Source organism: Adelges cooleyi, unplaced genomic scaffold (assembly GCF_023614345.1).
Source record: "Adelges cooleyi isolate 19-005CV unplaced genomic scaffold, UGA_ACOO_1.1 ACOO_flye_CR_arks_rails_tigmint_CR_PRNA_447, whole genome shotgun sequence".
In the NCBI taxonomy this organism is placed as follows: Eukaryota; Metazoa; Arthropoda; class Insecta; order Hemiptera; family Adelgidae; genus Adelges; species Adelges cooleyi.
This window is the reverse complement of record NW_026096130.1, coordinates 1-11,358: the sequence shown is the minus strand read 5'-3', so window position 1 is coordinate 11,358 and position 11,358 is coordinate 1. Positions and strand designations below refer to the sequence as shown.

At 35.4% G+C, this 11,358-nt stretch overlaps 1 protein-coding gene across 1 annotated transcript; it reads right to left on the bottom strand.

Annotated features, from left to right (window-relative positions):
* Positions 1–5,944: 5,944 nt before the first annotated feature.
* Positions 5,945–9,081, bottom strand: LOC126842148 (thioredoxin-related transmembrane protein 2 homolog). The gene is made up of 5 exons (XM_050579035.1): positions 8,744–9,081; positions 7,341–7,521; positions 6,971–7,157; positions 6,552–6,747; positions 5,945–6,431 (listed from the first exon to the last, which is right to left on the bottom strand). Exons 1-5 carry the CDS (start codon positions 8,894–8,896, stop codon positions 6,309–6,311), a joined length of 840 nt encoding a protein of 279 aa, XP_050434992.1. The 5' UTR covers positions 8,897–9,081; the 3' UTR covers positions 5,945–6,308.
* Positions 9,082–11,358: the final 2,277 nt, after the last annotated feature.

Genomic DNA, 11,358 nt, shown 5'->3' with positions numbered 1-11,358 from the left:
TACATGTAAAAAAAATTGTTTTCACACTGTCCGCATCCTATGTTTCCTACTACGGTACTCTTTGTGGACATATATATATAGGAACATGCCATATCGAATGGTAGTACCTATGATGCCACTTGGGTGAGTTTCTTAAAATTGAGTTGGAAACATATATGTATTTTAGTATTTTATGTAAGTCGTTCGGTTTTCAAGCAATCCACTTTGTACAAATGTCTATTGATTGGGGGAAAGCTGATGAATTTCGGTTGAAACACTGTTGTGTTGGGACAACGGTGATCACCGGGGCAAAACATCTCCAATTAGTAGCAAACGGCTAGATTTGTCAAAGTAGTACCTAAACACATTTAGCGCTTTAGATTTTGCGAATAGCTGTGTTAACTGCGATCACACTAAGCTGTGTCTAAGACCATTACATATGTGTAAAAATAAAAATAAATAAATAATCGCATACCTATCTCATGAAACTAACTACGAAAAAGAAGAAGATTATATACACTACCTACACTGTTGTCTGTTAATAATGTTTAAAAACACTGTTGTTGTGGTGGTTTTTTTTTTTCATCTTTACAATTATAAAGCTCTCGGGATAAATGTCCCTGTGCTCATAGTACCTATGTACATAATGTGTATGTACAAATGTTTAGGGTACTGTAAAAATATTATTGTAATATTATTATATTTTCTCTTTGTGTTGCCACCACGCTTGGCAGACACACGTTTAACGGTTATCGTATTATAGATAAGTATACTCAAAATAATTATAGGTAGGTATTATTGTTGTTATTGTTATTATGACGTTTAATTATTATATATATATATATATATATATATATATATATTACATTACAATAAGACCTTAAAAAACCTAGCCGCGAAATAAGTAGAGCTCACATCCTGATCGCCCCGCGCATTAATATATTCAGACACAACAGATTATTAATAATAATATTTACACACACACACGGTTAAAAACAATAGCTAACAGTAAACGCAACGGCGAACACAATGGAAAACAATAGCGAATTATGTACTATACAATGGAGTGTAAACTGTAATGGGGATTGACTCGAATAGTAATAATAGGTACTACTATTTATTAAGTTGATCCAATTTACAGTTACTATTCGAGTGTGATTCGTTCTCGGATAGGTAGATGCGCGCACCACTTATATTATATGCTTCTTGTGATTTCCATGTGTGTGTGTGTGTGTGTTATTGAGGTAAACGAACTCGTATGCGAAACATAAATCTGATTACGGTAAGGGAAAATGGGGTAGTATAGTATTGAATGGATTTATTATTATTTTTCATAAATGTTGAGTGTTCCGCGCCTGCAATTTAAAATATTATGTTTGTCAACGTTACAACACTATTCCCCCCCCCCTAACCTCACCGCACCAATCAAGTACCAATATAAATTATAATAGAATTATATGTATGAATTAATTGTTAAATAATACTTTTCCGTCAAATCTACCTTCGACCGCGCATGAATGCAGTATTCTTATTAAAATATGCGTTGGTACAAACCAGTGGCGCAACCAAGGGGGGGGTCCCCGGGTCCAGACCCCCCCTTGAGTATTTCTAAAGTGAAAAATTGGGAAGGTAATTTTAGTTATTGTCTAATTATATTTTACAGTAAACACTATTTATTTATTTCAGCAATATAATAGTTTAGTATTGCCTGCTTTGCAGCAGATAACAAATCATTATCACATATTGAAACCGTGGTATAAGGTCTATGATATCACGTCATAATCATTGATTAATATAATATAACAAATAACCATGATTGTATACATTGACATAAACGTGTTTACGTTTATGGCAATCACTTATCGCAATAATATTTAACCTACTATTATCAAACAACAATTTAATTTTCATCTTAACTAAACCCTATCGGCAGTCGGTTAATATAAAATTGTGAATTTCGTATTTTGTATATAATTAATAATTATTTATGTTTTTTTAATTATGAAACGTATAAATGCTTATTTTAAAAAATCAGATTCATCAGAATCAAATCCTAAAAATTCTAAACTTACCACTAGTGATGTTCAAACTTCTAATACAGAAACAAAGGCTGTAGTCGATCATAGCATTTTCGATATTAGCATATATGTCGGTAAAAAATTGACCGATATAAATGTACAATCCGAAGAAATAATAAATCGTTTAGCGACTTCAAAGCGCCGTTTGGACTTTATTTTATAAATTAATATATTTTACTTTTTATTATTTATACATTAACACAAAAAAAAATTAAATTTATTATTAACATGATTATTCATGATTACATTTTTTGTATTATAATTTTGGACCCCCCCAGGGTTTTTTTCTGGTTGCGCTACTGGTACAAACTACTATCTGCTATCACAGAATAGATACTAGTATTGTACTTAATTCCTCCTTGGATTCCCCTCTCCCTGATAAGGAGTCCCATCCCTACAACCTCCCTGGAATCTCACTCGTTGATAACAATCACACCCCCTGATAGGAATCACACCCCCTGGAAAGAATCACACCCGAATAGGATTATTTTTTTGGAACAATCATACAACAATATTGTATACAACATTGATTCCGACTAGTACCATACAACTAGTTGACTTTCTTTGTTTAAAGCGAATATATATATATATATAGAACTTGATAATATAACATTTCATAAGATAAGTATATTTTGGTTCTTTGGACAGATTTCACTTAAAACAAATCTATGCAATTTTTAACACTTTGTAAGTAACAGTTAGGTATATAATATGATTAATTTTGTGCCGGTTCTCGACTCAAACTAGGTACATTACATACCACTTGAGAATTGGGTATTTTATGGACGAGATTCAAATTCCCCGCCTCGTGGTCGCCAATTCAAAATCCTCCCTACCTACTTATCGGTACCTAGTATATTGTGTTAATATGATATTTAATAATTTATATCGGATAAAATAATTTACTAATTATATTTAAATCATCAACGTTAGGTAGATACTTTGCATATAGGAAACAACATATCATTTTTGGATCTGTAAAAATTATTTTCTACTTTATGAATAGCTGTTGCAAGTGTGTAGAAATTCTTATGAAAATGAAAAAATCTAGTCTATGGAAATTCTTACAAGTACATATACCTAGTATTTTCCTTATCGCGTTATCAGTCAGAATCGGCTAGAGCAACACACTAGGGAAAGTGTACCTACATACAGTCGCAACACGTCAAATACCGTTTAACTATTGTTTTTTAGCACAATGAAAACAATAATTCAATGGGCATTATTATTCAAATGTACCTACCCCGCATTCAACGGATACCCATATCATTCCCCTTGCCCCCTACCAATTGATAATAAGGAATTTTGTATGTAACAGATAAACCGCCGCATCAAGTTGCATAATATTAAAACCATAATGTTGTGTTTACAGTAATAATTCAAAAACGGACATTCACGACGAATAACGTGGAAAAAAAGGTTCAAAAACAGCTCGAATTTTTTTTTTTTTTTTTACACAGTTCAAATGCGACCAAATTCCCCAAATAAGTGTGTAATTTTGTCGTCAGACTTAAGATGTAATAAATTGGTTTTTTTTATCTCGCCAAAATGCACTTTTGTTTGCACGAAAAATTGTATAATTTGTACATGATATAATATCGTGCCTCGAATGTGTTATACAAATGTGTTTAAGGGGGCTCCATACAGACCTGGCTTTCACTCATAGACAAAATGATTTAAACTGAAAACAATACCTCGATGCTTAGTTGTATAGAAATTAACCGGTAAATTTATTGACATGGTCGAAATTTATTTAAGCCAATTTTTTCTTAAATATTGCCCTATACAAATCATACTTAAAAATAGCCTGTCCCCCCTAACCGGAAAATAAAAACGATCACGGTCGAAATTGATTAAAAAAAAAAAACACATTTTTTCTTAAATATTGCCCACATAAAACCCCTTAAAAATATCAGTCTCCCGTCTCACTCTATTTACAAAAGTCTAAAATCTTTTAATATACATACCGGACTGGGGTCGGGCAGTAAGATAGTCATTACTCTTGGTATTTTCCCCAATAATATTCTTTCACTCAAATAGTGGGCGAGACGAGATTTTGTTGGAAATTTGAAAATTTAGCACCGCATTTACTTTTACTTGCGTGTCGGTTATACCGAACAATGAGAAAAGTGGGGTCAAAGGTTCGTTTGAATATTTTGTACTTTTGTTTAAGATTTCCCAAAAATAATTATTTCATCTATAAAATATTATATTCTATCTGGTTATTTTAAAATCAAAATCGTGTTTTATATACCTACCAGATTTACAACACGATGCATGCAAAATTTAAACGGTTTTTTTTTTTTTAATACCTTCATTGTATATACATGCTATTCGTTTAATCATTCACGTTTTTTACATAAAAAAAAATTTACACATACACAAAAAGAGGAAAACAATTTATGAAATTATGAACAAATAAAATATACCGTATAAATTTATGGAAAAATTATTTACTGCCGGTTGGATTGGTCTTACAATTATCAAGGTGCAATACAATTTTCATAAAGAGTAATACTAAGTTTTCAGTACCTAGGTACATAGCGTTAAATTGTTGCATAAAAAGAAAATAATAATTAATCTTACTTTTGCTTAGAAACGCGACGGGTTTTTGATAGTTCAAAATTCAAAGAGTTATTCTTCCAAAAAAAAAAAAATAATTTTTCGAAAAAAATGTTTTCAACATTTTCATAGATTTCAGTCGATAACACACGGTCATTGTTTATTGTCAATAATAATGCTCAACAGTGGTATCATCTCTTCTACATTGGTTCTAGTACCGAAACACGGTAGTAGGTTTAAACCAACGTTACCTATTTATTATTATTATGACAGATGCGCGCGCCCTCTTCTTGCACCAGACAACAATTGAAATTATTTTACACTTATGGGCGGCCCAAATAGGGTAAACAATTTGGTAAAACTAATTTCAAATTAAAATTTAAAAAGACTTAAATTCAAAAAGTGGTAGCAGTCGTTGGATACCTACATTGTTACTGCACATTGAATACAAATATATATTTATGCTATGCGTGGTTCTTAAAGTTCTCACAGCAGCTCCTAGTACAAAACAACCATTCTTCAATACCAAACTATTACCAGATGTTCTGGTTATACATAAGCGCCAAGTGTTGTAAAAATTTCCAGAATTTTATTAGTCCATCAAGCCCTAAAAATTGTATAGGCTCTCAAAAAGTTACATACAGTGTAAAAATATGACAAAAAATTAAAAAAATATTTTCATTGTATCTGCCGTATCGATTTGTGGTTACCTACGCGTCACGGTTTTTAATCCGATCCCAGTTGCTAGTCGTGTACACCACCGCCGTCGGTTTCGATACATTTAACAAATACTCAATTTACTGCCAACAGTTATTTATTTAAAATCGTAACAAACTCGAGGGAAATATATGTTTATACGTGAACTTGCAGTTTCTAACAAAAAAAAAACTAACTGCCACCACACTGTTTAATGATGAACCTAAATTATCCGTCTGAATTAATTAATTTTCTTTTTTTTTTTACTAACTTCGGACACCCACCTCGATGAAACTCTTTGTAATTTCAACACCGCGTTCTTTCAGCTCTAAACATTATTAGAATAATTTTGCTCGTTCAGCCATATTTTATTTAAAAAAAAAAAAAAAAAACATAGTCTCAGGAGATGCACTTTATGTTGAAAAAAGAATGAAAAAAAAAAAATCTTACGTTGTATTATTAATAATCTAACAAAAAACAAAATTTGACAATTATTATTTAAACACGTCAACTTGAAAAAAAGTTACAATTGTTTTGTAAAATAAATGCTGCGCTTAACATTACACGTCTTTACAATAATTGTAAACCGTATTACTATAATAATAATAATAATATTAACTTGAATACACTATATTAGTTAATTAAAAAAAAAAAAAAACCAATAATGCGCTTGGACGCATATAAAATGTAATTTAAGCGAAATGTCTAATATTAATGACTAGATTCGTTAGTTGTTTCCACGACTTTACAGTTTTGTAAAGGGAAAAAAGATCTCAAAATGTATAATAAAAAAAAAAAACACACACATATTATTGTATCTTTTGCGCGGCTACGTAATAAAGAATACACGACATAAATAATACATCGTTGTGGTTGCGCAAAAAAAAAAAAATAGTAAATACGGACGGGGCACACTTGAAAAATATTAAGAAAAAAAAAAATGTTAGTCTAGTTTTCGATAAAATTTGTTTCGACAAGTGAGAGAGAGAGAGACTATGAAGTTTTCTTTTTTTTATCGGATTTTGTTTTTTCGGCCCCTTCGTTCTTTTTCTTGTCCAGCGTTTTCTTACAATCCGCGTACACGTTGTTCATATCGAAAACGGCTTTGAAATTGGACTGGAAAAAAAAAATCGTCGTCGTTATTGTTATCGTTTAACTATGACTGTACATATTATATATACTGTGTGTATGGTAGGTACGGGATATTGTGTTTTTTTTTTTTTAATACTCTCTTACCTCGGTGAAAAAGAACTTGTACACTTTGCCTTTGGCGTCGAACACCGGTCGTCGCACCGACTCCAAGCCGTTCTTGAACAGCACCACGGTGGGCAGTTGACGGCTGAACGACGTGTCGTTTATGTTGAACTTTTGTGCGGCGTCCGGGTACCGGCTAACGTCGATTTTGCCGAATTTCAAATACTTTGTGTCGTACCTTGAGCAACAGAAAAATACACAATACACTGTTATATTGCAATATGTACAATATCATATTATATTATACACTGTTGTATTGTCATATTATGTACAATATATGATAATATTATACACTGTTATATTATGGAGAATATAGTATTCACATCACCGACACCGGTGTCGGGTAGTCAACATCGACAGTGCCAAATCACCACGGTATCACACATGTGGTGCATACTCACTCGACGGACAATTGCGAAAATATCGGCGCGAAATTCGCGCACGACGGATTCCACGTCGTGTAGAAGCAAACGATCCACACGGTGTACTTGTCGTCCCTGAGCGTTTCCTCCAGGCTGGCCAGCGACCGGAAGTACACGACGTTTTCGGGGCCCGAATACGTGGGCGCGGGCAGCACGAAAGTTATGACTGAAAAAACAAAAAACAAAATTAATACAATCATTTTACACCTATATATATATATATACATATATACATGTAAATAGTGTTACAGTGTAATCTCATAATTAATTATAATTAAAAAACAATAATGTGTTTTAATCAAATACACCGATAATACACTAATATATTCTATTCTATCAGTACACGTACTGATGACCAAAGCGGAGTAAATCAATCCGTATCGGGCGTCCGCGAAAAACCACAACAACAAGTTGGCCGTCTTGGTGTATATGAAGCTGGACGACAAATAATCGACCATCGTCACGCTGCCGGCCTTCCTCGTGCGTATCATGATGACGATCATTACGAACAGCAAAATTTCCAATTCTTTCTGGAAAAACATAAATAGTAAAAATAAAAACCAATGACGTGTATTTGTAAGAAGTAATCGAAACAAAAGTACACAAGTAGGTACAGTCGGGGGGGACATTGGACAAATAAAATAATTTTACTATATTGTACACCCGAAGAATAAATCTACTATAAAAAGTGTATTCGGTATTATTGGAATAATTTTATTTAGTTGTGCAATTTTAATGGGGGGAGGGGGAGAGGGATGGAAATATCTCTTTCGAGAAATGATTTAATCCTCCGACCACAAAGGGTTGTTGGTAAAAAACTAAAGTGAGTTTCCAAAAATACTCATTTTATTTTATTCAGCCTAATGTTTTGTTGAGTGATTGTGAAAAAAAAAAAATAAATAACCGTCGCTTCACAAAGTATACTTTCAACTTACTTTGTCGTAGCCTATAATAAAATACAAACTGATTTCAAGTGTATATTCGTTTATACGCTGATTGTTAAAGCGTGCGATTTTCAATGTAAATACGGCCGATTTTGTTTGTGCGTAAACTGCGTTCGAGACACAAACGGTTTATACGCAGCCGCGTTCCTACGCTGGATGAATTGTGTACACAATAGAGAACTGTGTATATAATAACTAAATGTGTATAATATTATAATTGAAAACGGTCCGAGTGAGATGTTTGATAAACAATAAACGCGGACAACAAATTTTCCAGAAAATTCATGGCTCTTCACACTGCAGTAGATCTACATTCGGTCCCAATTTTTCCTACCGTTAGTCCTGAATCTTTTTTAATTGGAAAAAGAGAAATACAAAAAAAAAACCATTCGAGGGGGGCAAGGCAAAAGGGTTTATTGTATTCTTTGGTTCGTCACCAACGATACACGGGGTGTCGTTAATCTCAAGAATATGCCAAGTAATAAAAAGCGCCGTAATATTAAGTAGCAAAATGTGTACATATTTTTTTGGCACATATTTTTCCGACACAGAGGAAGCGATGAACTTTTAACATTTTTGACCCGATAACCTCCTGACTAACTGTATCGTGTACGCCTATTGGTCTATTACACAGAGCTGTTGCTAATCGATTCGGCAGTTTGCAGTGTAATATAATATCGTGGGTTCAGACACAAGTAAGATAAACAAGTTTAGATAAGTGTAAAAACAAAATGACATTGTAAAAAAAAAAAACTTCTAAACTATCTATCGGGTTACAAAATATCGGGTACACGACTTCATCACTCACCGTGTCCAGTTCGCACGAGGTGTCTGTCGGCTCGAACAGGTGACGGCACACGTAATCGTTTTTCTTGCAGAAAACAAACGAACACGTCAACATGACGTTCACCCAATAATAGGGTTTCAACAAGACCAAAAGGTCTTTTTTCGGTACAATCATATTACCGGCGGCGGCGGCGGCGACTATCGAATTGTAGTAATATTACAATATATACACACACTTTGCGATAAATTACTATGTTAAATAATAATAATAATATTAAATTAAACGATATCGTGCCAAAAAAAGGTTTTTTCGGGTCGAGTAATTTCGCAAATAAACATCATTATAATAATAATTGTAATTTGGCTTGTTTATCAAAATGTAGGTAGCTGTTGTGACAGATCGATAATGATAACAACCGAGTTCTTATCGACAACGGTTTCTTATCATCTGCTGTTATCAGCTTAATATACAAAAAATTTATGTCGAAATTTATTAAAAAACGAAACGTGTAATATATTTTAATGTATACCTAGCTGTTGATTAATGGAATGCTTTAAGAAGCGCATCCCGTTTTTAAGCAAAATTAAAAACAAATAACATATTGGGATTACTCATAGATAATTATTAATTTATTATCTATGGGATTACTACTTATTGACTTTGACGACGACCCGGTTCGGCAGTGCGCGCCGCGGAGGTACCTCCAGACCGAGCAGTCGTGCCAACCGTACCGAAAATAATTATCGTTGCCATGTATCGATCGTGGCGCGCGGCACAGGCGGAGGGGGGGGGGGGCGGGGACCAATAACCGACGCGGACGCGGTCGCCGGGTCGACGGGCAACAGGTACGCCGGGGCGTCCGCTGAAACGAAAAAATGGCCGCCGGCCGCGTCGGTCGTTACGGGACACCGCTGCGTCGGCCATTCCGGCGGCGGCGGCGTAACACCCCAGACAACGCGCGAGCATACCTTGCGCGCGTTTTTCCCTCCACGGCCTAACCGCGGGAGCCGCCGGCCGCCGCAAACAACAACAAACAACAGCGACTATATACTGACAACACACACGGCTGAATTCCCAACGCCTGCACAATCAGGCGCGCGTTCGGTACGCTCATCGCGTTATTGTTTTTTTTTTTTTTTTTTATTAAAATATTTTTTCCCTCCCAAAGTCCTCCTCGTACCTAAGCGGTTAATAAAATATCTAATTTGTTCTAAGAAAATAATAATCGCTATAGTGTTTTCTTTTTCGCGCGTGTGTGTCCCCTGTGAGTTCCGAATATTCCTCCTACCGACCTGTTCTGTTAACGCGGCTGCCGACCGCCGCCATAGCGCGTCCCCGAAGCCCCGTGTTATGCACTGAACGCCAGCCGACCGCGCCACAATGGCCGCCGCCGCAGTGGAAATCAAACCGAATTTCGTCAAAGGCGTCGCCTGGTGAGTGTGTTTGTTTGTTGTATTAACAATATTGTAGGTATTATAAATAGCATCCACGCCCGAGTGTACGTACACTGTGTAAAGCTGTATTGAAATTGACCGATATTGTCCAATCGGAGTGTTGTCAAAATCAATAGTCGTTGTGTGTGTGTGTGTGTAAAGGCTGCACCTATAAGCCGTTTTGCCCGTTTCAAAGGCCCTTGGAACGCGCACGGTCTCGGATAAATGTGGCCGCATTCGAACGGCCAAGCTTTGGTTGCACCGGCGTTATCGTAATCGTTCCACCGTGCCGCGGCGCACAGCTGTGTTGTAATTTCACACCATCCGTGCCCTTGTTAACTTTTGTCCGTTCGCCCCCGCTTAAAGGCACAACGCTGCCCGCTACGACAAACTTTTGGCCTTACCCACGATAAAACCGTTGGTGTCTTTATAAACGATTTCATTATGGTACATATTATACTAGGTACTCATAAGCTCTTCATTATATAGTACTTACACTATAATATTATTTTTTAAGAAAAAAATTTCCCCCCTATTAGCTTCCAATAAAGTCGGGCGTACGTGCAAGTTGGCCGTCGTACTGACACAACTGAGTTTGTGGCCGCACTGAACTGCCGGAGTGCACTGATTGCATCAAACCTCGGCGTTCTGTAGATGAATGTTTGCGTAAAAATTTTAAAAAAGACTGCCAATCGTCCATGCTAGCGAGCGGCTGAAGGTCAATAGATTAGCTGTAATAAAGTAGTTTTACTTTGTTGAAATGTTCGAATTTTTTGTTTTTTTCCCCGTTTGTGGCCTTGAGTGAAGAAACAATCCGATTCTAGGAGACAAAAATGAGGTGGATAATATCTCTGTTCTGATTGATTCTGCTAGTTTTTCGATAGTAAAATGACGTTCCCTGTACGTTTTTTGCCAGGGTTTGTTTGTTGCCTATGATGTTTCCTTTGGAAAGTAGTTGACCACAATAGGTAACGACCAATTATCTATGACATCTGTGCAATAAAATTGCATGTGTGTACAGTAGAGGCATTTTTGCTTAGGAGGACACAGTATAGTATCGGCTATAATTTTGAACACACAATTTTGCTGTGTCCAGTGGCGGATCTGGGGTTTTTTTTAAAGGGGAGAGAGGGCGCCAAGATTGGGATCTCAGGCCTGTGTTCTAAAAAGTATTTAAAAAAAAAATAACTAGAACAACAAATT

What these genes read in the sequence shown, in the direction of transcription:
- LOC126842148 (XM_050579035.1), bottom strand. Translation starts at nt 8,896, where the DNA reads ATGATTGTACCGAAAAAAGACCTTTTGGTCTTGTTGAAACCCTATTAT. An exon ending in TTACTCCGCTTTGGTCATCA is followed by an intron (nt 7,158 to 7,340) that starts GTACGTGTACTG and finishes TTGTTTTTTCAG; the next exon opens with TCATAACTTTCGTGCTGCCC. An exon ending in ACAAGTTCTTTTTCACCGAG is followed by an intron (nt 6,432 to 6,551) that starts GTAAGAGAGTAT and finishes TTTTTTTTCCAG; the next exon opens with TCCAATTTCAAAGCCGTTTT.